This window comes from Phodopus roborovskii, unplaced genomic scaffold (genome assembly GCF_943737965.1).
Source record: "Phodopus roborovskii unplaced genomic scaffold, PHOROB, whole genome shotgun sequence".
In the NCBI taxonomy this organism is placed as follows: Eukaryota; Metazoa; Chordata; class Mammalia; order Rodentia; family Cricetidae; genus Phodopus; species Phodopus roborovskii.
Window position 1 is genome coordinate 11,957,346 of NW_026126485.1, and position 27,581 is coordinate 11,984,926.

At 41.2% G+C, this 27,581-nt stretch overlaps 1 protein-coding gene across 2 annotated transcripts in view; it reads right to left on the reverse strand.

Annotated features, from left to right (window-relative positions):
- Positions 1–27,581, reverse strand: part of Prkcq (protein kinase C theta) — a 126,104-nt gene that overhangs the window by 31,502 nt on the left and 67,021 nt on the right. For both annotated transcript variants that reach the window (XM_051194820.1, XM_051194819.1), the window contains exons 5-12: positions 23,823–23,985; positions 22,382–22,413; positions 22,206–22,291; positions 20,497–20,626; positions 16,107–16,216; positions 15,105–15,222; positions 13,492–13,652; positions 9,569–9,742 (exon numbers count right to left, since the gene is read on the reverse strand). In XM_051194820.1, the coding sequence (XP_051050777.1) occupies positions 9,569–9,742; positions 13,492–13,652; positions 15,105–15,222; positions 16,107–16,216; positions 20,497–20,626; positions 22,206–22,291; positions 22,382–22,413; positions 23,823–23,985 (974 nt within the window). The remainder of the gene's footprint in view (positions 1–9,568; positions 9,743–13,491; positions 13,653–15,104; positions 15,223–16,106; positions 16,217–20,496; positions 20,627–22,205; positions 22,292–22,381; positions 22,414–23,822; positions 23,986–27,581) is intronic.

Here is a 27,581-nt window from a genome sequence, read left to right on the forward strand (position 1 = left end):
TGGAAAAGATAAACAGCTCTCTACAAACTAGCAAACTCCTTTGTTCTGGCATGTTTATATTTCGACTGTAAACTTTAATTAGTAACATCCACTATCTTTGTAGATTCATTAGTGTGAGTCAGAAATAACTGGTCTGAATTTCAAAATGTTGGTTCCTCGCACCAGAGACTTGGGCTCAGTTGTATTTACTGGCTTAATTGTTCCATGGGGTCTTCTTGCATTAACTAACCAATTATTTTCCTTTGCAATCAAAGTGCAACTAAAACTCCTTTTCATGAATTTTAAAGCGGTTTCCTTGGTGTATTTAGTCTCTGAGGAGAGGCAGTGCAGCTACATCCTGGCTTCCTTGCTTCCCAGCCATCTGACCTTCAGTGGGCTCCTCATACCTCTGGGCGCCTCCATTCCCTTGTCTGTAAAATATGGACATTAATAATGTCTGCTTCATAGACTGCTAGGAAGAGTAAATGAGCTCAAATACATAATGTGCCCCAAACATGGGGTGACATATAGTAAGCGCTCTATAAATGTCAGATGTTTTCATATTTATAACTATAGGTATTAACAATAATCCTCACACATTCACACATTGAGAACAAATGTTCCAAGAACAGGCTGGATTTTAACATGAAAGGTGAGTTGTCTGAAACGGGAGTTTGATATGAAAATGTCCCTTTTTGTGGACTATTTAAAGTTATCAAATTATCAGTGGTTTGAAATTACAAAACCATTGGCTACCATGACTTCAAGGCCTTACACACTAACCAATGTCAATGAGGAAGGTTTAGCATGAAGTTGACTTGCTGATAAATTCATGTAACTATTGACATTTCTAGAGCTGACTTGGGAAACAGACTTGGAGTTTGAAGACCGTAAGATGGATGCTATCTCTGAAACACATGTAAGTCAATGGTCTTATTACATTGAAGATGAATAAAAGAAAATATAGCCAGATACAGAGTAGTGGAGTGATCTATTGGATGTAAAAAAAACAAAAACAAAAACAAAAAAAAAAACGTATTTGGTATTTGTAAACATTTGGAGGGCTGGGGATGAAGGTGAGTACTTGCCTCTTGTGCATGAAACCTGGGCTCAAAACAAGGAATAACCCAGATGTGTGATGAAAACAACATAATCACAGCACTTAGGAGATGGAGGCAGGAGAACTAGAAGTTCAAAGTCATCCAAAGTTACAAAGAGTGCTCGAGACCAGCCTGAGCTACAGGAGACTGTCACACACATAAAACTTTGGGTTTAAAAATGCTCAAAATTGCTTTACATCAAAGTAAGACAAATCTAACAGTTCTTCCAAAAACAATAGGACCCAAAAGTTCTAAAAAGATAAACATCATTAAAATTCAAATCTAAATTTCCAGTACAAAGGAGAGATGAGTAAAGAGCAATTGGATATTTGATACACATTATTTAGAGAAGATACAGGGCCTGGAACTGTGGGGAAATGTCAGTATTTAAAGCACTCTTAGAGGAGGCAGAGGGTATTCTGTGAACTTTCTAGCATCAGCCAAGGGAGATTTGTGGTGATGTATTGTTTATGATCTACAAAGACACTAGGGATCAAAATACAAAGCTAACCACAGCCATAGAACCAGGCTGTGGTGCTACACACCTTTAATCCCAGCAGCCATATTAGCTAGTCATAGAGGCCGAGTAGTGGTAGCGCACACCTTTATTCCAAGGACTCAGGAGACAGGCAGATGAATCTCTGTGAGTTCAAGGCCACCCGGGGCTATATGAGAATGAATCAGTCTAAAAGAATAACAGAAGCAAAGAGTCTCATGTGAGATTTAATTTCCAGAGATCGAGCACATTGTCTCTGAAGATTCATGGAGACCTCCCATTTCAGCTTGTTAGAGAGGTAAGAGCTACTGGCTTGGTTGCTTTGCTTTTCTGATCTTCAGCTGGAACCCCAATATCTGTCTCTAGGTTTCTATTATCCCTGTTATAGAGACTGTAAAAGTAGAGTCCAAAGCTGCTTGATGTGCTCTGGCTTGCATACCATGTTCTCCCTGCAATGCTCACATTTTCCAAGTAAAAGAGAATGGAAAATGCAGCCAGAGGAACAGTTGTCAAATGCTTGTGATAAACGAGAATTTCACAGCATCAAAGAAATTAGCTACTGATTTTTATCAAATCAGGAACAATTAACTTTGAAAATTCATGGGAAACTTGACAACTGTCACATAAATGACATCGAGAACACCGACCCTTTCACCAGATGAGTGAAATGGGAACAAAAAGCAAAGAATAATTATAGTTATTTTTTTTCCCAGGTGTAATTTTTTCTTCAAAAGCTAGGAAGCTCACATAATAATGTTTGGTTTTATTTTTGTCCTTTTAAGAAGGTTGTATTTACTCTTTGATAATTAAGATTTGTAGAAGGAGGACATGAAATTTGGAAGGAAATGTGGTGGCATGTCCTGGGGAGAGCTGGAGGTAGGAGTGAGAGGTGAATGCAGTTGAGATGCATGAAAGTTTCAAAGAATAATGTAACAAAAGGTTATGTCTAATCTTTCCAGTATCTGAAGAAGACAAGAACTCAGGACCAAAATACTTCTTAAAATAAGATATAAGCAGACCTTATTCTTCTCAGAGCATTGTAAGTTAAACATATGTAACAATGTTCTAATTTCAAGATTATGGAAGAAAAAGATGGGTACTGGAGAACAGAAGATGTGTATACATTGGGACATAGCCTATGACAGCCAGTGGATAGGGCTGACAATTCCACTCAGAAAACAGGGAAGCTACTACACCCATCTGACCCCACAGAACAGACTGGGATGTAGTTCAGTTGGTAGAGTGCCTGGATTCCATCTCTGACATCAAGTAAACCAGGCATGGAGATCTAAGCATTTAGAAGGTAGCAGCAGGAGGACCAGATTCTTGGGAAATATCAAGATCAAGATTGAGAACAGAGTCTGGGCTATTGAGACCCTATCAAAACAACGAAATCAAATCAAATCAAACCAAACTACACAAATAACAAAGAAATAATCCACAGAAAAATTCTTATGCCTGGCCTTACAACATGCATATTCATTTTTTATGATTGTTGTATACACTGAGTTCTGAGGAAATAAAACAGAGTGACAATACCTGTGGGTTTAGAAGGCAGGAAGCTTATGGCATTTCTAGTGCCCTGGTTTTTTTTTTTTCTTTTTTTCATGGCAAAGAATTTCTGCTTGTCTATTCATTAATTTCCCCTATTATCTTCTGTGACACTGAACAAAACACTTTAAGTAAACTGTCCAAGAACATTAGTTCACCATAAATTAACTTTAAAACTTCCTAATTTGATAAATTTGACTGTGAATCTACCTCCTGAATCAGTTTTGTGACATTGGGCACAGGGGTGTCGGAAGCTGTTGGATGAATAACCAAGTGAGTAGCCATTTGTGAAATCATCTACCCTAGGACATGAAAGCAGCTTCCTGGTCAGAACTAGGCAGCAGCCAGCATTCATTCTGGCCCAGTGCAAGGACAAGTCCCTTCCAGGGTGTGGTATATATGATCTTTTATTATTCTTTTCTTTTCTGTGATCATCATCAGGGCTCCCAATTCAACCAGAGGATGTCTAGACTGAAGTGTTCTCAGCAGCTTCAGATGAAGCAGCTGCTGAATAAGAAGCTGGGGATTTGACATCTGAAATGTTTGAGCTTGCTTTCAAATCATGGGCATGCCAGAATGACACACTTGAGGGGAAAAAAAAGATTTTCCTCTTATTTCAAATAATGTTCTTGCAGATCGTATGTTGTTTTCCCCCCACAGAAGATTCAAGCATCTCTACAGTGTCCTTTTATTTTTTTCAGCTTTGTACTTTCGGAGGCAAAGAGGAAAACCAAGGCTACCAAGCCATGTTAGAAGCCTTTTCAAAAAATGTTGTCTCCTGCCTTGAAGCCACAACCAGAAGCACAGCTCTGTGTGTCCTAAAATAGAAATTGAAACGCAAATTTTTTCATTTTATTCTAGTTTTATTATTATTATTTCTCATGAAAGAGAAATTTCAAAGGGATCAAGTTGGCAGTGTTGAAGTAGCTCAGACCAGGAGTGAATGCCGGCATTTGAACACCAGCATTCTCATTGTGGGAGTGAGGAGGACTTGTCTTCATGGAGACCTCTAATACTCACAGTGGCTGTCATTTAAATGCACTCCTAGGAAGGAGCCAGGGCTGTGCTTATAGGGTTAAAACCTCTTTGAGGTCTGTGGTTATTAACCCTTCTCTGTTTTATGTATATGGATGAGTTGCCTGGGACTATGTGTACCACATGAGTGTAGTGCCTGAGGAGGCCGGAAGAGGGTATCCGATCTATTAGAACTGGAGTTAAGAACAGCCTCCATGTTGGTGCTGAGATTTGAACCTGTGCCCACTAGAAAAGCAGGCAGTGCTCTTAAGTATAGAGCCAACTCTCTAGACCTGATAATACTTCTTGAAGTACAATTGCAGATTTGAATGTTGATGGGCTTTTTCATTAATTAATGTTCCCTTAATTCATAGGAGACTCAAATGAAGGCAGATCATAATTCACTTTAATGTCTAATGAAAATAATTTAAAAAAGAAAAACAAAAGAAAACAAAGACTTCAATGTATTAGGTGCATCTTTTAAAACTAGTTTTGGAGCCACATCAACCTGTATGAGATGGTTTGTGGGAGGTAGAGCAGGGAAACTTGGAATGCTTAGCTCATTGTTGTTATTATTATTATTATCTGTGGGACCTTGGGCCTCATGCATGCCAGGCAAGCACTGTACCACTGAGCCACACTGCCCTTTTCTTATTTTTATTTTGAGACAGGGTCTCACAAAGTTGCCCAGGCTGGCCTTGAACTCATGCTATAAACCAGTGGGTTTGAATTTGATGATCCTCCTGCGTGCTGAGATTAAAGGGGGTGTGGTATCATGCCTACATCAATGATATGTTAAATTCAAGGAACTTGGGTCTGGAGGATGGCTCAGCAGGGAAAGCATTCTATGCATAAGCCTTACAAACTGAGTCAAAGTCTAGAACCTTCATAAAAGCACCAAATGCAGTGACCTGAAATCCCAGGGTTCCTGGTGAGATGGGAGGCAGAGCCAGGAGAATTCCTGGAAGGTTGCAGGAGTGTGCAGTATAGCAGAAATGAAGGACAGACCCTGATTTACCAAGAGAAAGGTGAGTTCCTGACCTTCACATGTTCACCCTAGCATGAACGTGCCCCCAGAAAAGAAAAGTAAAAATAGGTAAAGCTTTGTAGTTTAGTCCCAGACAGTGTCGAGTTGTGCTTCTTTTGAGGAAAAACACAGACTCACAGGTAGTGGTCCCCGAGAAGCATTTGTGATTTAATGTACCAGGGACTTTTAAAGGAAATTGGTGAGACAGAGTCCCAAAGTCCATATTTAATTTATTCCTGTTGTTTTTATTTCACTTGTGGGTTTCAAAGGTTTTCTGTGTAACATTTCCCAAGTATTCCTAATTCATTCATGAGTAAATTCAGCTGTCATGACAATTGTTCTTGTAGATGGTTTTTCTTATTTATTTTCTCATCTTTAAAAAAAGATTAATTTATAAAAATAAATTGTATATGTATTGATGTTTTGCTTGTGTGTGCTGTTGCCAGCAGAGGCCAGAGGAGGGGGATGGATCCCCTGAAACTGGAGTTGTGGGTGGTTGTGAGTGTTATGTGGGTGCTGGGAATCAAACCCTAGTCCTCAGGGAGAATACCCAGTGCCTCAACAGCTGAGCCATCTCTCCATCTTATAAATTGTAAAAGTTAATAATGAAAAGTAGGTATTGATCCTCCTCCAATCTGCAAGCCACTTGCCCAAAGACAGTTCCCGAAATTCTGGAGGCTACTGTTTATGGGAGATAACAAGCCACAATGTGTTTTACTCCTCTAACTAAGTTTTTTCTTCTGGCCAATCTGCACCAATGTGCTTGATCACATAGGCAGGAAATGTGTCAGGATATATGCTTGCCCCTGATTGGACCTGATGGGGGATACAATGAATTATGGGTTTTTCTTCTTAAGCCCTTGCTATATTTGATTCTGGGCCATTTCCCAGGAACCTTGATATGGATTTGGCCAGAGTCTATCCACCTGGCCAGTATTTAATAAAAGCTTGCTTCAAATTTGGCCTTAAACTGTGGTAGTGGTCTTATTCTCGATTTGTGGGATTAAAAGTAGGAGGCAACTAAATAACTTTCTGGGGAAAAACTTCCAATTCCTCTGGAAAGTAACAGTGAATTCATATTATGTCGAGTTTTGATGGAGTACATAAGCCACTGGACCGGATACCTGCCAGATGCACCTCTACCACCAAGTCCCACTGTCAGGGGGCCCTCTTACTTTTTATCTTGACAAAGTTTCACAAAGTTGCCCAGACTCACGTTATAGCCTAGGTTGGCTTTAAACTTGGTGATCCTCCTGCTTCAGCCTCCTGAGTGCTGACATTATAGGGGTGCATTACTGTTCCTGCATTAATGGTGTGTTACACCCAAGGACCTCGGGCTGGGGAGATGGGCTGGGAGATGAGTCCTGGGGATGCAAGCCTGTTGCCTGGGTCTGAGAAAGGCCCTTCTCTTGTTGCCATGTAATATACTTACAAAAAGGAAGATGCTCATAGTAGAAAATTTCTACATGCATTATCAGAAATCTCACCCTCCTTGCTGCATTAAGCAAACTTACTTTATCTTAGACCAGTAGTAGTTCTTAACCCTTTGGGGTTCAACTGACCACGGTTTCACAGGGGTTGCATATTAGATATTCCAAATATCATATATTCACATTATGTTTCATACAAGTAGCACAATTACAGATAAAGTAGCAACAAAATATCTTTATGGCTGGGCGTCAGCACAACATGAGGAACTGTATTAAAGGGCTGCATCATTAGGAAGGTTGAGAACCATCCACATCCCATACCTACCATGCCCAAGTTCTTGTCCTTTCTGTCTTTCAAATTCTCATATCTAGTTTCTTCCCGATCTATGACTTCAGGTTTGTAGTCTGACTTGAATACTATAAGCTTTGAGCGGTTGCCAGGCAGCTAGGTTGGTATTATCAGGCTTTGAGGGACTGAGGACCGACCACCCTCATGCTTGCTTTGGGCCCCACCTCCTGCCATCCTGGTAAGGCTAGAAAATGAAGCCCCTCTTTAGGGTTTAGATCACCATAAGAAAAGGTGGAGGCTTGTGTGCTTTGTCAGGTTCACTAAGGGAAGCTGTTTCTTCCTGGTCAAAGGAATGGAATCTAATCTGGCCCCAGGTGGAAAGCTGACCTTCTGACTACCCCAAACATCACATAACACTGTTTTCTTTTTGAGAGTTAATCAGGCTGTGTCTGTTGTCAATCACCTGGCCAGGAGCTCCACTACCCCTGAAGTCAAGAAGCCATGCTGGGGAGTGGGGAGGGCTGGGGACCACCTTTACCTTTCAGAAGGTCCTTCCTATACAGGACTTCTGGCCTGTGTCACTGCTGAGCCTGTTCCTCTTCCTTAGTCCCAATTCAGAAAAGCATTATTTTCCTTCTCCCTCCTTCTCTTATTCTAATGCTTACCCTGGGCATCTCTCACTCATTCGCTGAAGCCCACTTCCCCTCCTGCCCATGCATCTGCTTGCTGGCATTCATTGTTAAATCAGGAATAACCAAACAAGAATATTAGTGACTATGGAGAGTTTGGCATATAGCTGAGCTCATAGTTTAATTAAAATGTCTTTGGGGCTATCTTGCTTATCCATCTTGGTATTGAACTTAACATCCTGATAAATAGATATAGGTAAATGTGTTAACATCTCAGAACCCTGTTCTCCACCAGTGGAAGGGCAGGGAATGCTGTCTGGTAGCACTGGAGGCCCATAGGAGAGATTTCCACACCCCCATTTTTCTGTATCTACCTCTCTGTTGTTTCCATCAATATATGTTTTTTTTAAATGTCTTGATCTATGAGTTTGTTTCTTTGCTGGGAACATTAACCCAGCTCCTTGTGTCCTGGGCCATGGTCACTCAAATTTGGTTCTAGAATAAACTAGCTCTTGTTCCCACATGCCTTCCTCTCTTCTCCATCTCCCTTCTATAGGCAACTGTTAAAATGTTGTTTTCTTCCAAAGACCATTAAACTGGTCCTTTTAAAATTCTTTTAATGGGACTAAGAACCCAAAAGGAAGGCACAATTTCCCTGGTAACAGTATCAGTATTGTGTTATAAAGCATGGAATGTTTTTGGTTCAATAGACTCCACAGTGCTTCAGGCATAGGATATGCTCAGGAAGTCTCCGCTTTAATCTGAGTATATGCAGGAATAGTCACATATTTGAGGAAATGAATACAACAAAATGTTAAAAATGGATGTTAAAGACTGGAAGGTATGTACAATTAATTGTTACTTATTTGAAGGAACTCATGGGAGTAAGGGAAAATCTAGAACGATATACTTCAGAGTATTCATGGTGAATCTATCCAGGGTAGGATTATACATTTTTGAGACTCTTCCAACTTCTTTACAAAGGTAGGAGTCATAAAAAAAAAGTTGAGCTTTTGTTCCTAAGAGAAAATGTGACAGGGTTAGAGTTTTTTGAGGATGGAAACAGCTTCTGAGAAAATCAGCATAATGGAGGGGCCAGTGTTGCCAGTGTTTAGTATTGATGCTGACATATGTGCATCTTATTTCTAATCTCTCATTCACAAACTTCATACAAACACCCACCCTTCCAGATAGTCTCTAAAGGGATGGTAAGAGAGATCATACATTTCTATCTGTTTCCCCTTTTTTTCTGCTCCTTCAAATACATGTCCAGGAAACTAACGAGTAGATACTGTGTAGGAGCCTGGTGCGTATACCAAATTAAATCACAATAAATGATGTGCATTGAAACAGACCTGGAAGCAAGTGTCTCTCCCAATACACATTTACAATTCTAGCCCATGTTTCCATGGCACTTAGAAGAGGTGAAATTTTTTGTGATAGACTTATGGAGGACAGGCTGAGAGGTAAGAAAAATATGAAGACAAAACCCCACTTCCCTGCACGTGGGTGCCACCAGGGGGGCAACATTTGGGATAAGTCTAAGGGAGAGGATGTGTGCCTGAGCAGAAAGTGAAGGGTCAGGGAATTATAGGACTCCCTGGTAGGCAGAAAAGGTAGCTGGCCCACTTCTTCCTGGAAGCTTAAAACAAAGGTCCTGTGGGCTTTTCTCCGAGGTCCCCTGCTGATGGACTGACTCAACAAGTTCAAGGCTCAATCAGGATGTGTTTACACCAACAGTTTACACAAGGATCGGACTAACCCTAAATCAGGGGAGAAAGACATTTCTTTCAGAGATTTAAAAATGTCTACGCCTTGAGAAGAGTCTGGAGTTTTGGCTTCCCAGTCCCCACTCTGCTTTGCAGAATGTCTTTTTCTCAGTGTATCTGCGCATGTCTGTTTTCCCATCCCAATAAAGCCTTTCTTCTGCCTGCTGGGTTTGAAATTTTTCTGCTGCTACCTATTGGTCTTTGGACTTCTTGAGTCTTTTCATTCTTTAACTGGCAGAGAAAAGGAACCCAATTTGGACCCCTAGAGTGTAACAAAAGCATACCTTAGTCTGGAAGGTACAGAACATGTGTGTTAGAAAAGGATGCTCCCAAGCCAAGGACAGAACCCTCTTCTCCACCATGGTACACTCAACGTCATCATCCATCAACACCACATCCTTCTTTAGGGCCTTTATCGCGAAAAACTGATTGGTTCTCTTGAACTCCGCTAGGAAGACCTAGAAGGAAGCGAGATAGCAACTTCGTTTCGCAATATAGATTTCCACGCATTAAAGAAGAGACAAAGCAGGGTGAGGAAAGGTGGGAAAAGAATGGCTTTCAGTTTCAGTTCTGGGTTGTGTCTAACTGTTTAGGATGTCACTTAAGAGTTTCAGATCATGTTACCTTCCCAAGGGTTTTACAAAAATGTTATTCATTTGGAAGGTTACTATTAAGGCATATTCAGTTTCAGTCCTGGGTTGTGTCTAACTGTTTAGGATGTCACTTATGGGTTCCAAATCATCCTATGATCATCCTACCTTTCCAAGGGTTTCACAAAACAGTTATGCATTTAGAAAGCTCTTCTTCTTCTTCTTCTTCTTCTTCTTCTTCTTCTTCTTCTTCTTCTTCTTCTTCTTCTTCTTCTTCTTCTTCTTCTTCTTCTTCTTCTGCTGACAGGGTTTCTTTGTATAGCTTTGACTGTCCATGGAACTAGGTCTGTAAATCAGCCTGGCCTTAAACTCAGAGATCTGCCTGCCTCCACCTCCCAAGTGCTAGGATTAAAGGTGTGTGCCACCACCAGTCAGCTTGTAAGGTTATTCTTAATGCATGAAAATCATCAGCACCTTATGGACCAAATATGTTAGGCATTCCTTTAAGCCTAGCATTTGGGAGGTGAAAGTAGAAGTTAAAGGTCATCTTTGGCTGCATGGTAAGTTTGAGAATATTCTGCACTACATGATAGAACTCAATAATCTGCAGTTCTGAACACTGTGGGATAGGTATTAATGATACTGACAAAGATAATAATATCCCTGAGTTCAAAGTATAACTTGCTCAAATTCATGGAATTATTCAGGGAATCTAACCAGAGTTTACTTTCCCACGTGATTTCTTGTCTCATACATTAACAGACATATAATGGAGGGCTTAGACAACTTCAGACTTGTGAAGGAGACAGGAGAGGACTCTTGGCAGTTGGAAGGACATGACATTTATATAGCTATGGGCACATGAGCAAAGCCACCTCCCTGGGCTTTGGCTTACTTATTCACTGATTTACAGGACTATGGTGACCTCCAAATGAGACATGATGAAGTAAAATGATGTATAAGCTGTAAAATGCTTTCTAAATGAGAGTTATAAGAACTGTTTTATTATTTTTAAAATTTATATGCTACTTTTTGTTTATATTAGTGTGTAGTGTGTGTGAGTGTGGGCATGTGTTTCAAGTGCACAAGGAAGACAGAAGAGGGTATCAGATACTCTGGGGCTGGATTTAAAGGCAGCAGAGAGTTGCCAGATGTAGGTGCTAGGAACTGAACTCCAGTCCTTTGTAAGAGCAACACATATTCTTAAGGACCTAGCCATCTCCCTAGCCCCGAGAGTTACAAAAACCCTTATTATTTGTTTCTTTTATTGACTTTTAGGAAATGCCAAAATCAATGGTGCCGAACTGAAAATGCAAGGGTCTAGGTTTAAAATGACACTATTCATGCAGTACTGGGAATGTAGGTCAGTTGGTAACAGGATGTCTTAGCGCGCCCAAAGCCCTGGATTCCATATTCAGCAATGCATAAATGAGTCATGGTCTGCAATCTTGTAATATCAGCATTGGGGAAGTGGAAGCAGAAAGATCAGGAGTTCGAGGCGGTTCTGCTGTGTAGTGAGTTTGAGATCAGCCTGGACCACCTGAAACCTAGTGGGTTTGCTTGTTTGTTTTGTTTTAAAAGACATACACAGTTGCCTCTGATAGCTGACTTGGTAGAGGGTTTCATAGAGCCAAAAGAATGATGAAGTGTAAGTTCCTGAGAACTCTTAGTACTCTGAGAAAGAGAAATGGGTTAGCTGGGTTTCCGCTTTCTCAGTGTGCAGGGCCCAGCATCTTAGTGCAAAAAGGCACCATGCACTCAGTACAGAGTGAGACGCTACCTACAGACCAGGTGGTCCCCAGGGATACTTTCCAAGTCATGTATGTTTAGCTTATTAACCTTGTTCAAATGTAGACATTCCCATAGGAACAAAGAAAGACAAACATTTCATTAACTAAAGTACTCTGTTGGTAGTTGTTTCTTTCAGTAAATACGCTAAAACCAGCCATAAACTAAGAGCCAAGAAGGCAATTGCCATCTACATAATGCCTTTTCAATTTTTAGTATCAGGTTATAATTGCATATTAATTGCTGCTAAATGATAAAAAAAAGTCTGGTTGTAAAATTGCCTATTGCACTCAGATTAACACCGAATGAACTGTTGATGTCTGTATTAATAGGAGACTGAAAAGGATTCATGGATCCCAGCAACTGTTTTCAGGGCAGAGTAAGTTTTATGAAAAGGAAATGCATTAGTGTTCAAATGCAAACATAATGGAACACAGTATTATTCAGCCATGGTGGAAGCTCAGGTGCACTTGAACCTGTTTATTGTTATATAAACCTGATAGACATTGCTGCCAAAGCCTGGTCAGCAGGTGCTTAGTTTAAGCTGCCTTTGGATTCACAGTCTTGGAATAGTGGCCCTCGGTTAAAAATTTCCTAGGAGTTCCATATAACACTTTAAAAAACAGTTAGGAACTCTGGTAATAAATTACATATCTGTAATGTCTAAGACACCAGAAGCCTGCATTCTATAACATCCCCTTTATAATCATTAACTTGGAAATTTTCTGTTGTCACTGACTGTTGACATTTCTTTTAGAGTATAAGTGTTTGAATGCGTGCACATGCATGCTGTGGAGTGTGTGTGCTCACACATGTGTGTGCGCGCATGCTGTGGAGTGCAGCCCTGGAGCCTGAAGGTCAGCCTCACAAGCTGTTCCTCTGGAGCTGCCATCTCTCTCTCTCTCTCTCTCTCTCTCTCTCTCTCTCTCTCTCTCTCTCTCTCTCTCTCTCTCTCTCATTTGTTTTGAGAGAGGGTCTTTCATTTCCTAGGGACAGACAAATTTGGCTGAGCTGCCTGGCCGGAGAGCCCAAGGCATCTTCTGGTCTCTTGTTTCCAGTGCGTGGATGATAAGCACATGCCCACAAACCTGACTTGTTAATGTGGGTTCTGGGAACTGAACTCGCCCTTCAGCTTGCATCTCAGGTACTTCACCAACTATCTCCCAGCCCCCGAGGATAACTGCTTTCTCTTCATCCCTCTCCTTTCTCTCCTTCTTTTTCTCCAAATCATTCAGTACTTGCTTTCTACGACTGACAGAGACAAGTTATTTTCCCTACCCCTGTCCAGGGAGTGGCAATACGGATAGGGAAAGGGGACTTTCCCCAAGGAACATTGTCTAAACTTTCTTGAACTACAGTGTTAGTGCCTGAACTGTGTTTTCTCCCCTCCACTCTTTATGTGTCAAGGCGAAATCTTGGCCCTAGTCCTTCAGAGTGTGAACATATTTGGGCCTTTAAATAACCGGGGTTACTCTCTGGGCAACACTCTAGGCTTGGGGAAGAAGCAACGAAAAAACGCCAGACAACAAAACCACCAGTGTGAACAGGAAATGGCTGCTTCCCCGATTCTTTGGTGTTCAGAGACTTCAAACTCAAGAGCACATGATTTATGTGGACTCAAAGCAAATGGCTCTGGGGCCAACGATCCATAGGAGACAGAGGCTACTATTTCTGTCCCATCACTCAACTCCCCATTTAATAATGCTGGACACTCTCTGTTCTCTCACAGCACATTAGGGGCGCTCTCTTGGCATGCATTCAGACTGTCTGGTCCTTGGAATTTAGAGTCACCTACTAGGGGCTTTAGTCTGAAGTCCTTGGTAGCATACCTTGCCAAAACTTCCTTTCCCCAACATTTTGTGCAGCACAAAATCATCAATCTTCAGTTTCAGCTGCAGAGAGGCCCTTTGCACGGTCACTACGGGTTCAGGAGGATGGTCCGTTTTCTCCATCCCATCCAAAGGGGACTCCCAGGAGATGCCCTGGGGTTCTGAAAATGGCAAATAGGTTGTTAAATGTGAATGGGTAAGTTCACTGTAGTCCCTTAGGACATCCACCTGCTTTTTTCTTCCATGCATCATTCCGAGAGATTCTATCTAATTCAGTTTAACTCCTCTCCACCTGTCTACAAATTTGGCATTTTTGGTATGGACTGTGTCTCTGTATCTAACTTAAGAAAGGCTGGACTCAGTCAAAAGCTATGTATGAAAGAGGGAGAGACAGAGAGAGCAGAGACAGAGACAGGAAGAAAATTTTAATAATTTCAGGTAATGGGGGAATAGTTATTTTCACAAATCTGAGGAAAAGGGGTTTCATCGGTCTGTGTGGCTCCCAGACACAGTGACATCACTCTCCATCAAGCACAATGTGAACTCTGAGAACACAAAATCGAGCAGAGGGTGTTAAAGATCTGGACCACATTACACACTGTGGCCTTCAAGGCAAGATGCTCTCTGCACTCATCATAACTGACACTGATGTTTACTGCATACAAATCCTCCCAAGATGGAATTTTACCTTTTAAAATTTTGTCAGTTTAGTCCTTATATGATGCCAGAAGAAGCATAGAGAAATGTTTTTAGGAATCCCTCTCTTATAACTATTGTCATTAATAGCATTGCTTTGTGTGTGTGCAGATGTGTAAATGAGGGGTGCACATAGGTGAGAGAGAGAGAGAAAAAACATGCCAATTAGGCAAGGATGGTTGGCAGTGGAACCCCACCCCCCAATACCATTAGGATTACCACCATGTAGTTTTTTGGGGTATAGAATTCAGGTCCTTGTGCTTGCAATACAAGCACTGACTAATAAAGCCATTGTCCCAGCCTTTAATATTCTCTAATGCTCTTTAAGACCAAAGAACATATTTTATACTGTTTGCTGATATGATTCAGTTCCCAGAATCATGAAGCTGCGTTTTCCCTTGAACTACCTTCAAGCTGTAGGCACATGACAACAGTCATGGCTTAGGGCCTGACTCTTTTCCTTCCTGCTTTAAACCTCACAGGAGAGTCCTGAAGGTACAGAACAACAGCACTGAAGCCTGTCCTCATCTTGCTGTACAGAAGATTAATGTCTGTAAAACCCCATAACATGAGTAGGAAGTGACATTCTAGAACCCTCCCATCAGCAATCCCCTCACAAAAACTCCTAGTTAGGCATGTTTTGGCTTCACTCTTAAAAAGAGGAGTAGAAGGAGGGGAAACTGTAATCAGGATATATTGTATGAGAAATGAATGCATTTTTAATTAAAAACCAAGAAAAGGGGGGGGCAGGGACCTCAAAGTTGGTAATTGTACCTGTACTCTTTAATTAGAGAAAAAGGAAAAAAGGAAGCCTACCAGACTAGGCACGTGAAGAACTCAACTCTAGAGAACACAGGGTCAAGTTGATCATGACAAGTGACTGACATTTATTAACAGTCAACCACAGTGATAGCTACCTTTTTTCCCAGGTGTTGGTGCGCATGGTGGCCTGGTTTCATTTTTGATGGAGCATGGGAGACCGATTTCAACTGGGCCTTCTCGGAAGATGTGTTCTGAATCTCTTAAGGAGCGAGCCTGGATCACAAACAGGGTCAGACAACCCAACCACTTGTTGTTGCCACCATCTCCCACCCACAGAAAGCATACTGCACTATCCTTAAGGACAAAAGACATTTAAGACTTTTTAATTGTTCCCTTCAGTGCTCTTAGGACTCCTTTTCTTGCAAGCATCTGCAACATTTAATGTTAGCTCCTGTTAACACTTCAAGGGGACTAGCTGGAATCTTCCGTACAAACCTCCCTCCATAACAAGCAAGGGCAGGAAAGGTCAATGACAAAGTACTTTATACAGAAGGTGATGCCAAACCTCAGTGAGAACTGGTTCTTAAGAGATGGTAATTTAGCCTGGCAGTGGTGGCGCACACCTTTAATACGAGCACTCAGGAGGCAGAGGCAGGCCGATCTCTGTGAGTTGGAGACCAGTCTAGCCTACAAAGTTACACAGAGAAACCCTGTCTTAGAAAACAAAACAAAATAAAACAAAATAATATGGGAATTTACCCATGACAAGTTGTAAATAAATGGCCAGGCAGATGTCACCTACACTCACTATCCTGAGACAATTCTGTAGAGGATTCTAGTAAACAGATCTTTTTCCTTCAGCTTTTTAGATAGCCCTAAAATATGGATATAAAGCTGGAAGTAAATCATCTATATAGTTTTAATGAATTTACCTTTCTCTACCAGCTCATTCTATGACAAATTTAAGATATAAATAGTCACATAGATGCATGAATTCAGTAAGCATCTCAAAGGTGGCTATATGGGCAGGAGGATGGAAAGATCAAGGCGAGTGTTCAGAAGGACATCCCATAGGGATGATAGGGTAGGAGAGCAAAGCACTTGAGTGGCTTGTTCAGTGGACACAGGGAGAATCTCAACAGTCTCGTCTGCATCACCTGTTGGGTGCTCTCAATCATTGCTAGTGCTTCAGCCATTAGCTTCTGGTTTATACCACAGAGGTTGGCAACCTTTGTCTGGCATCGGTGGTGGACGTTCATGCCACATGCTGAAAGGAAGAAAGCAGTCTGTGAGGAGGAGCAGAGGCAGAAACCCTGGGAAAACTAACAAATAATACCTTCTTGAGGGAGCATTACAGTCTCGCCTCTAGGTTGGTATTGTATCTGAGATGAACAGTGGATAGAAGCACCAAGTTTGACTTTGGCTCTATTGATGGTTATTTTATTAGAAAATACTAGGATAGAAGAGGGTCTGGAGACTAAGAATCCCCTTTCCCAGCTGCCCTGGGTGAGGCTTCTCTACTCTTTGGGATGAAGCCTAAGCTGCTGCCCCAGCTTGAAGAAGGGAAAAAGATAAGGGATGAGGTGGTGTTTGTGTGAAGGGATAGGACTGGGCAGGAGGAAAGAGGCCCAGAGACCATGGGCTCACTTTAGGAAGAGGCATTGTTAATAAAACTCTTGACTGGTGATGATGGGACCATGGAATGAGGGTACAGGTCTGAGCCCTGGCTAGTGGGGACATCCGATGTCCCCTGTGAGCAGAACCGAGAGACTGGATGGCACTTTGGAAGGGCAAATCAAATAATTGTGGCCCGGGAAGTGAAGGAAGCTCTTTAAAGGACTGCAGTGCCAAGGGAAGTTAGGGCTGTGCCCCTAGAAGGCCTGGACCTAAGCACTAGGCCTCAGATTTGATGAAATCAGACAATCTTCCACATAAGCCATAAAAAGAAAATCATAGACCTCATCACTGGGGTTTTAGATGATGCCAACATCAACTGGACAGCTGGATAGAGGTTGTGCTTCCATTTTTAGGTTCCCAAACACATGCACCCCAAGATATTATGTAATTACAGGAAGGTCAGAGGACCCCTACAGTTATTGGAACTGTGTTTAAGTTAATATCAAGGTCATGAAGAAAATGGTATTTCTTACATATGAGTTTATGTCTTAACTTTACATCTGTGGCATAGTTAGTAGAAAGAGGCTCAGAGAAGAGAGCACACCTTCATCTTTGTAGGTATTGTAAGATGTGGTTTTTAATTTTCCACAGTAAAAGAAAGAGAAGTGGTCAATACATAAGTGGGGAGGACAGTGTTTCCTGGTCATACCTACCTTGCACGAGCTTGAACAGAAAGCCCCAAGAGTTTCTGAGCAGAATCTCTAATACTGTACAGAACATCCTCTCTCTCCCTCCCCCCCTCTCTCTCTCTCTCTCTCTCTCTCTCTCTGTGTGTGTGTGTGTGTGTGTGTGTATGTGTGTGTGTGTGTCTGTCTGTCTCTGTCTGCTCTTTCTCTCTTCAGGGCTAGTGTTGTCTATATAGGCTTCTAGCTCTTAGACACTACAAGTACCCTGATCCACATGTCCTGATAACAACATCATCCTGTGACCTTGGGCTCCTCCTTTTGTCTGTAGAGGGATGTATGTCCTTGTGAGTCTATGCAAAGACCACTAGTGCATCATGCTAGTAGTTTTTAGAAAATTTTCCTTTCGAAAGATCAGCACTATAATCAACAAAAACTAGTATGAAGATTCCATGCTCCAGAGAATGCAACTCTAACCTCAGGAATTACTTGCTTCTACCAAAGTACTTAAGCATCACATTAATAGAGTTAGACAGCTAAGAGCCTAAATTTAATCTTCACTGCTTATTAGCCAGTCATGTGCAAAGAGTTTCACACAGTGACTTCAGTTCAGAAAGTACAACTTCTCTTTCATCATTATAATTTATTACATCATCATATGTTAAGACATTTAGGTGGGGCTGGAAGGTGGCTCAGTGGCTAAGAGCACTTGCTTCTCTTGTACTGGATCCAAGTTTAGGTTTTAGCACTTACGACATATAGCACACAGCCTCCTGTGACCCCCAACTCCAGGGGACCCAATACTCTCTTTTGACCTCCATTGACATTTGGACTCACATGCGCAGACATACACACTCACATGCACAGACACACACACACACACCAAAATACACACACACACACACACACACTCACACACACACCCACACACCCACAATTTAAGATAAAAACTAAACTTGATATCAAGATTAAATCGTGCCAGCCTTCACCTTTTAAATAGTCAATATTTTTCTAGGTTGTTCATCATAAAACATTAGTTATATAAATAAGTTTCATTTGCTACAAAATTCACATAAAGTAAAATTGTTTAGGCATATTTAAAATCTTTAATAGTGACAGTAAAAATTCTTCAATTGTTGATATAACTGCACTGGATTTGTTTAGTAGGTTTTAAGGCTTCTATTTTGTTGTTGAGACAGAGTCTTGCTATGTAGCCTAGGCTGGCTTTGAACTGGACATTCTCCTATCTCAGTTTCCCAAGTGATGGGAATATAGATAATGTAAGTAAGACACCAGTTGAGAACTAGGTACATGGGGATTTTTATTTTACTTTGCTCCATAAAATGGTAGCCAGGTCTAAGCTTGACTCTGATGCTCAGTCAGGAAAAAAGACCTTTATTCCCATTGTAACACCATGAGTCTTTGTTACTAACCTATCAGGTGGACACTTGACCTCTGTGAGCGCAAATAGTCCCTTCTGATGACTATTTTCATGGGAATTATTGTGGGGAAAGAAAGAAGACAGCGTAGAGGCTGAGGAGGCAGGGCACTAGAGGAGAAGACTGATGAGGAGGGAAGGTAAAAGCGAGGCAAAGAGAGAGGAATAAAGATAACTGGAGGAAAGGATGAGGAGTCAAGAAGAGAGGATGAAACCTGGTGGAAGAAATAGGGAATGTAAAAAACAAAAATGGAAATTCAAGTGGGAAGGGGAAGGGAGGGAAGGAAAGGGGAGAGAGGAGCTAGAATAAAAGAAAAGAGGGTAGGGAGTTGTGTGAAATACAGACCAGAGAAGAGGGGGAGGGGATGGAATGGGAAGAAAAGAATGTTAGAAAGAGTAAAGCAAAGCACATGAAGTGTGAAATAATGCCAAGGAATTTTCAGGGACATTCTAAGCTTGCAATCATGCTGTGGAGATCAACTCTGCCTTAGCAAGTAGGCACCGAGGCTCGGAGGCGATGAAACCTGACTGAGGTGGTCATAGGAGCGGCAGGCAGTGAGAGTGTTGTCCTTTGCCTTTCTGTTTACACTGTTTGGGTAAGAAATAATAATAGTTTCCATAATCCTGCATGTCAAAGTTTTCTTTACAAACAGGCATGAGGAGAAAATGGCACAAGTTGCCCTGGAACCCATCAAGGGATCCTTCAGATGTGCTCTGACTACCAATGTCTACCATGGCAATAATGGGTAAACTCAATTCTTCCTGCCTCCACTAAGATTCTGTTCTTAGGCCCCCACTTACATGCACACTACTGAGGTGAGGAAAGGGGGGAAGAAGAGGATGGTCTTCGCTTTTAGGAGGCCATCTCCAGCTCTTAAAGGAGAAGAGAAAACAAGTAATGCTGCAAAGCAAAATAAAAAGCTGATGTATTTGATAGTTTGTCATCAGAAAGGTCTTTTTATGTGATAAGCAACTGCCTCGTGAATCATCCAGGTCTCCCCTTCTCCTCTCTCACCTGCAAGGCAGGGTGCCTTGTTGATCTTTGTTAGACATTTTTGCTCTCGTGACTCTGTAGTTAAAGCATATCAGTTTTTAAACTTGAGAGTTTTAGATCAAGAACGCCTTGTTTCTCTTTTCAATAGAGGTCTGAGTACTTCCACTTTCAGGAAATGGTAGCATGAATGTAAATACAATAAAAATAAAACAATATACACTAATCATAGTTTCTTCTGGATACTTGGAGTTCCTAGCCATAGGGTGCACTCCACAGCTAATGCCCCAGAGTTCCTCTCACTAAAACTATACTAGTCAAATGGACACATGTTTGTCCTTGATGGGGCGACAGAAATGATCTCATTAACTAGTCCTAAGGAGGAGGGGAGGAGCTCTACACAACTCAATATATTAGACTTCAGATGGGGAAGCCCAGAATCTAAGGATAACAGATTGGGTCCTCTGCCGAGGACCAGTCAAAAGAGGAATACTGTCTTTCACTCCAGACTGAGTACAACATTAAAATGTGGGATCAGGATCTTTGAGCTTCACTCTGAGCTATTGAGCTATGACCTTGACCTGCTGGACCTTGACTTTGACCCTAATTATTGAACCTAAACCTTGAATCTGATCAGTGTGCACTCTCCTTGGATGTGAAGATAGAGATGTGGCAGGCTGGAAGGATAGCAACTCAAGTCTATTGTCTCAGGGAGGTGGTGTCCATTTTCATGGGCACATGAAGATGGGTGCAGAGGTCATGATTCTAGAGCCTCTCTTGTCCCTTCTACGGACCCACACTGACCCCTTTGTACTTACCATCACACTTGAGTCCTTGCCTCGCCAGTCCCCAAAGCAGTGTCCCACAATGCTCACAGAAGGTGGGGCTCTTGTAGTTGTAGACTTTGAATCTGTGTGGCATGTCAATCTTGAATCTCTCCTTGTGGAACTGAAAGAATGACAGAAGACCTGGCTTCATATGTGTTCCTAGACTGGCCTCAACTTCTATAATCTCCTAGATGTATGACTCATGGTGATTGTAATGAAAACATGCGTAGCATGGATCCTTTAATCATCATACTGCCTACCACCTTCCTGGGGGTATTTGAAGAGGCCTGCAGCTCTTCCAGGTGAGAGTACTTGTGGCAACTGCATCTGCCCACAGCAGATGTCTGAGACAGCTGTCTTGACAGACGGGGTGACCATGCCAGGAAGAGGAGATACTGACCTGTTTTTCAGGTGTGAGCTAAGGAAACACCCATTTGCTATTGCATGATGCCATCAAGATCTAGGAACACTGAATGTTGAGAAGTGGCTGAATAGACACAGCTATAACAGTTGGGGATTCTTTTGTTTTGTTTTTTCTTTTTCCATTTTTTTTAAAACAGGATTTTTTTTTTGTTTTTACAACTCAATCCCAGTTCCCCTTCCCCCCCCCCCCCCCCCCCCCCCCCCCCCCCCTCCCCCTCCCCCCGCCCGCGGGGGGTGAAGCTTTTCATGGGGTTCTTCAAAGTCTGTCATATGATTTGGGGAAGGGCCTAGGCCGTCTCCCATGTGTCTAGACTAAAAAACTATCCCTCTATGTGGAATGGGCTCCCAAAGTTCATTCGTATACTAGGGATAAATACTGATCCACTATCAGAGGCCCCATAGACTTCCCGGTCCTCCTAACTAACAACCACATTCAGGGGCTCTGGGTAGGTCCTATGTTGGTTTCCCAGCTATCAGACTGGGGTGCATGAGCTCCCCCTTGTTCAGGTCAGCTGTCTCTGTGGGTTCTAGCTGATGAATATTGATCTGAGTTAGTGAACACCTACCTGTAGGGTGGAGGGCTAGAATTTAAGCGTGTGCAAACTACACAGTAGGATCTGAAGAGTCAGTAAGAAAAAATAGTGTAAAATATTTTATATTGATGACATATTGAAATAGCAGTAGGCTTGGTTCAATTAAATATGTGATTAAAATGACTTTTATTTGTTTATTCTTTAGATGACTTTATTTATTCTTGTGGCACTGGAAGCTGAAGCGAGGACCACTCACATGCTAGACAGGTACACCAGCACTAAGCCACATTGCCAGTCTGCTTTATACTTTTTATTTCTAGACAGAGTCTCACTGAGTCACACAGGCTGGCCTTGAACTCACTTTATAGCTCAAACAGGCCTTAAACTTGTAATCCTCCTGCCTCAGTGCCCTGAACTTCAGTCCTACAGCACCACAACCACAACCTGTCTGTTTCTTTTTCCATGGGGCCACATGAATGGTTAAAATTCCACACATGGCTGTCATTTCATTTCTACAGAACAGTACTATTCCAGGTTTAGGTGAATAACAGAACTCTGATGATAATGTCCCCTCGAATGTGCAAGGAATAAGGATAACCCAGAGATCAAACTATTCCTGTCTAAAATACATATCCATTTAACTCACTATGTCTGGATATCTATGGAGATTGAGAGTGAAGCTGACAATCTGATTTGCTGGAAAAATTAAGAGAGTAAAGAGATGGAATCTAAATGTGCCAATACCATGGTTTCTCGGCTGTTGATAGCTGACCCTGTGCACTTGGCTATCACTTTATCGATACATTTCTTATGAATCGCAGCATTACATTCTGAAAAGAAACAATGGCCACTTTTAACTTCTGGAGGAACAATTCAATTCAAAGAATACTGAAGATACAACTGAACTGCTTTATACTTACGTCGGCACTGGTAGCCCTGTTTGTTCAGCCCCCTGTAACAAAACAACGTGAGATTTAAATGCACGTTCATATCGACATTAGCAGCAGGAATATTTTTTAGGTAAATGAGTTTGGGATATTCCTGAGACTATAGAGGATTTCCTCTGATTAGTGACCCATGTGTATCACTTACTAAGAAATTATTTTAGGTTTATGTTGCTTTACTTAAATTTTTATAATCAATTAAGTGAGATTAAGTTTCTTCTCATCTTTGCATTTTGAAGCAAACTGCTAACAACACAGACCGTCATGCATCTCTCACAAGTTCCTAGCAATACATTTCTATTTCCCTCACTGAAGAGGTTTAATTAGTGAGCGAGTCACTGCCTCACTCATCTGTGAAGTATCTTAGTTCCTCATTTAGAGTCCGAGAATACTCACTACCCGTAAAGCCTGACGTAAAGATGGATTCCTGAGCATCACTGTTGATTAGAAACAAAGGAGATTTGGGTGATTAGAGGAAAAACAGTTAATGAGAGTTCACCCTAATCTGCTGGTTGAGGGTACTCCCATGAAGTGGGCACTTGTGCATTAATGATTCTGCAGGAGTCTGAGGGGACCAGCATCTCTTATCGGGCACAGATGTTGAGAGTAGAAACAAGCATCATTTCATTCCCACTCTACCGTAGCTTTCGCTGTGTGGTTACACTGATCTCCAAGGCTAAGACACCCAAGAGCTTCATTTGAGCTATTTGTTACGGTGGGATAGTGCTGTCTGGTGCAAAGTGCAGCGAGGCAGCAGTGGGGCTATCGGGATGATGGAGGTGCTGGCTATAAAATGATACAGCTTTGCCTACAATAACAATACTCCCTCACCTGTTCCTTCCCTCATATACCAGCAGTCTCTCATTTATTCTGAAGCAAAAATTCCATTGGACCTTCTTATAGTTTAGACTTCAAATGCCCCAGCCAGTGGTCATATTTGAACCATAAGAGGTAGTATCTGGTAAAAGGAAGTAAGGTCACTGGGGTATGCCCTTGGAAGGAATGTTGGGATCCTGGTGCTTTCTCTCCCCTCTCTTGCTTCCTGAAGGTGTAAGGTGCCTTAAGCAGCTATGTCCTGCCTCAAAGTCTTGCCTTGTCATAGGCCTAAAATAAAAGGGATAGGGAACCTTTATTGAAACTGGGAGCCCAAATAAACCTGTTCTCTTTTGTTATTGATAGTTTGGGTATTTTGTCATAGTCAAGGAAAGCTAGCTAACAGAAGACTCTTTCTGGAGTGAGTCTCTCTCTTCAAGAGCCATATAAAATCCTTGTGTTGAATCGGGCTGGCGGACCCACTGGCCACCATTCTACAGTACTCAGCCTGTACTTCACACTCCCTCATGGTGGGGCACACAGTGCTTAACAGTGACAAAATGAATATCTTGAAGCTTGGGAGGAAAATACCAAGTTATTGTACCAGACAAATTCATGGCAGACAGAGCAAAACGTGGGTTGGGGGAAAAAGGTGGCTGTGAATTCGTGGCACTTCACGTGGTGAACTTTGGCCTGCTTGATGGCTCCTCGGCGATGATGCAATGCAAAGAATCCTTCATTCTCAAAGTCACTCATGTCCTTGGTGTCTGTAGAGAGAGAACAGGGGGTGCAGTGAAGCAGTATGATAGCCATAGCTGGGCAGAGAGGGTGGGGACTTGAGCAGAAGCAGTAGGTGCTGAGTGCACACTGACCTTCCAAGGGCTTGTGAAGGAGGGAATGACACTACGCTTGTTATTAATTTGCAGTAAGGAACCATTGCAGGAAGTATAACTAAAGGGTTGGATTGGTCCATTGTTTGCTTCTTTAGCTCATGAAGCCCAGACTTCTGACATTTCAAGTTTGTAATTTCACAGAGTAATGTGGCTGACAGTGACATGAGAGGGATAAAGAATGTTGGTGCCAGGGTGCTTTGCATAGCGTTGTGTTTAGACAGGGTACCAAAGATTGAAAGGAGCTGTGCAGTCCTTTTCATGAGGGCAAAGAACTTGGGGGGAGAAGTTTAATGTACTGTCTCCTGATGGCTATAGTGATCAGTTGTGAAGCTACAGCCTCTGCTACAGAAAGTGCCAGAAAATTAATACTAACACTTTGAAGTATGTGTTCAGATGTCTAGGTCATCCTGTGTCATTTACTTCAAGCTGTCAAATTTGAATGTATTAAATCGGTGCAGTGCTTGTGGGTAGTCATTGTCCATAGCATCTTATGCTCAGATGGAAAAGTTGCCAAAGGGTTGGAAGAATCTAAGGTGACAGAATCCTGAGAAAATCTACAGTGCCTAGGCTGATGGTCAAGACTCACAAGGAACACAAAATGATAAGTCACTAAGTAGCGCAATGAACACTTCAGCAAATGGATAAGAATTAAGATGATAAGTAATAAGGAAATAATGAACACCATGACCTATCACAAAGCAAAGATAATAAATATGATTGTAATGCTTAGAATCATAATTTGTATTCGGTTGGAGATTGTTGGATCACTTGCTGTTTCTTTTTATCGACAAAAATGAAAATTTAGAATTAGTGCTCATCATATTTCAGATGCATAAAGAATTAACAATATGGGACTAAAGTGCTTCTATTATGGCTCAGCAGTGAGGTCTAATCATACACTTGAGGTGGGTGTATCTTCCAAGGAACCTTACTTTGCCATTGTCAATAGCTAGACAAATGAGATTTTGTGCAGGTAGAGGCCTATCCCTAGGAATCCATCTGAATTTTATGATAGAGTTTAGAACTCACATCTTCTTAACAGCCATTTCTGCGTCTATTTTACAGAGATCACAAGCTTCTATGTGCAGGGAATTCCCCATACTTTCCTCATATTTCTTCAGATAGGCCACAATGTTTTGCCCACTACTTTCAGGATGCATTTGTCAGATTACTTGATTTGGAATTAGGAGGGGAATAAACTGGGCTTGGTTGGTGTGAGTGAGAGATTGTCACTGTTAATCATTTTCTTCCTTGATTTATGGGATAACTATATAGATAAATCTAAAACTGTGACCTGTATGTGTCCGTTCTTAATAAAATCAGACATTTCTATTTTCAGATACAATGAAATGGAATAAGTAAAAGTATGAAACATTTGTAATCTATGGAATAAAATAAATATTCTAGAGCCCCAACTGTTATTATAAATATGTATATGCACATCTATCACCTAAATCTATACCTATATCATTTATGTCTATGTATGTATATAACCTTCTACAAATTAGACTACAGTAAACTTAAAAAAAACATTAGGATATTCCAGAAATGAAATGAATTTTCTCTTACTCTTTCTAGTGGCTTCCTTTAATCTCTAATCTTTTCAGTTATTATACCTATGCAAGAACATAGACTTTTTAATTCTTTTGGTATTGGCAGTATTTATTTCTGAAATGACTTGTTTGGTCATTTCTTTTGTACAAACATCTCCAGACTTTTTATTTAATTGACTTGTTTGCAATCAATCAAACACTGATGTTTCCTGAGCATCTAAATTTCTGTGTTGAGCATTCTGAGGTGGTATTTCCAACCATTGAGCATCTACATCCAAGCCAAAGAACAGACAGACAACAGAACTATTTATAAGAGTCAGTGTGTGATAGTGTAAAATACATCCAGATGGTTTGGGGATCTAGGAAAATAAATTACTAAAGAAAACAAATAGAGAAAGCTCAAAATTTAAGGGAAAATATTGGATACATACAGACTTGGCATGAAGAAATGTCAAAGAAGTTGAAGGCTGAAAAAAAAATAGGAATTTGTGCAGAAGGTTCAATATCTCAGAGAAAGCCATATTAGTAGATTGATCAAGATATATGCCCCACTTTTAGGGTTTAAGAATCAAAGGTGCTGGATATATGCCCCATCCCTAATCCAGAATAAATCTCTGGCTGGTCATCACATCCAAATGAAAATTTAGTTTCCTCCATGGGAGTCTTACTGGGAAAACATACTGCTCTTAAGGAGAGGCTGCACGCCCGGCTCTACGTGGTCAACAGAAAACTCAGTGACATCTCTGGAGATTCCTTATCTCATAATGCATATCAAGCCTTTCCCTTTAAAAATTATTTCATCGTTATTTTTTACTTTCATTATATATATATATATAATATGTCTTTTCTCTTTTTTACTTTATAGGTACTTTGCATATATATATATATATGCTTTCACTTTAGTATTTTTGTGGGAATCTTGAGTGTGACTTCTCTTGGACTCTTTTCCTTCTATTTTTTCCAGTTCTTATGTGTTGGTTTTTGTTTCATCTTATTACATTTTATTATATCTTGCTTTGTTTTATTTTCATCTCATAGAAGCCTGTTTGTTTTCTAGTGAGATATAAAAGGGGTAGATATAGATGAGAAGGGAGACAGAGGAAAGATCTAGGAGGAGTAGAGAGAGGGGAAGCCATAATCAGTATATATTATGAGAGAAAAACAATCCATTTTCAGTAAAAGGAAAAATGAAAACAAGCAAAGGAACAATGAAAAAAGAATGACTAATACGCATAAGCTGTATCTTCAAGAATGCCAGGGAGGACTGGGGATGTATCTCAGTTGGTAGCGTGCTTGTTTCTTATGCACAAAGACTTAGGTTAAATTCTGTCTATAGCATAACACCAGTGCAGTGATGCACACCTCTGATCCCATCCTAGCACTTGGGAGTCAGACGTAAGAAGATCAAGAGTTGAAGGTCATCCTCAACTATACAACAAGTTTGAAGTCAGCCTGGCCACTTGAGATCACATCTTAAGGAAAAAAAATAATAATAATAACCTAAATGTCATGTCAGGGAAAGGGAAGAGAAATACCCAGAAAGGCAAAAGGTTAATATATGTATTTTCAAGATAAGAAAAGAAAGCTTAACATAGGACGACCTAGAAATTAGGAGGAAACCACAGAGAAAAGGGAAAGTTGATGTTAGAGAGGAAGTGCATTGATGGGGCAGAGCTACCAAGGACAAAATAAGAGGTCAACAAAGGGAGGGACTTTCTCTGAGACAGAGGAACAGGAAGAGAAAACAGCTGCTTCCAAAGGCACACAGGCAGAAGGTGAAGTTGCCATGAATTACACTAGGCCAAGCCTGACCTTCAAGGTGGGGAAAAGGGTAAGACACCCAAGAAAGCAAGAGCTATGAGTTTGTTAGAAGGTAGGTAGGACTTTGGAATAGCTATTATCTAAGAACCAAGAGGA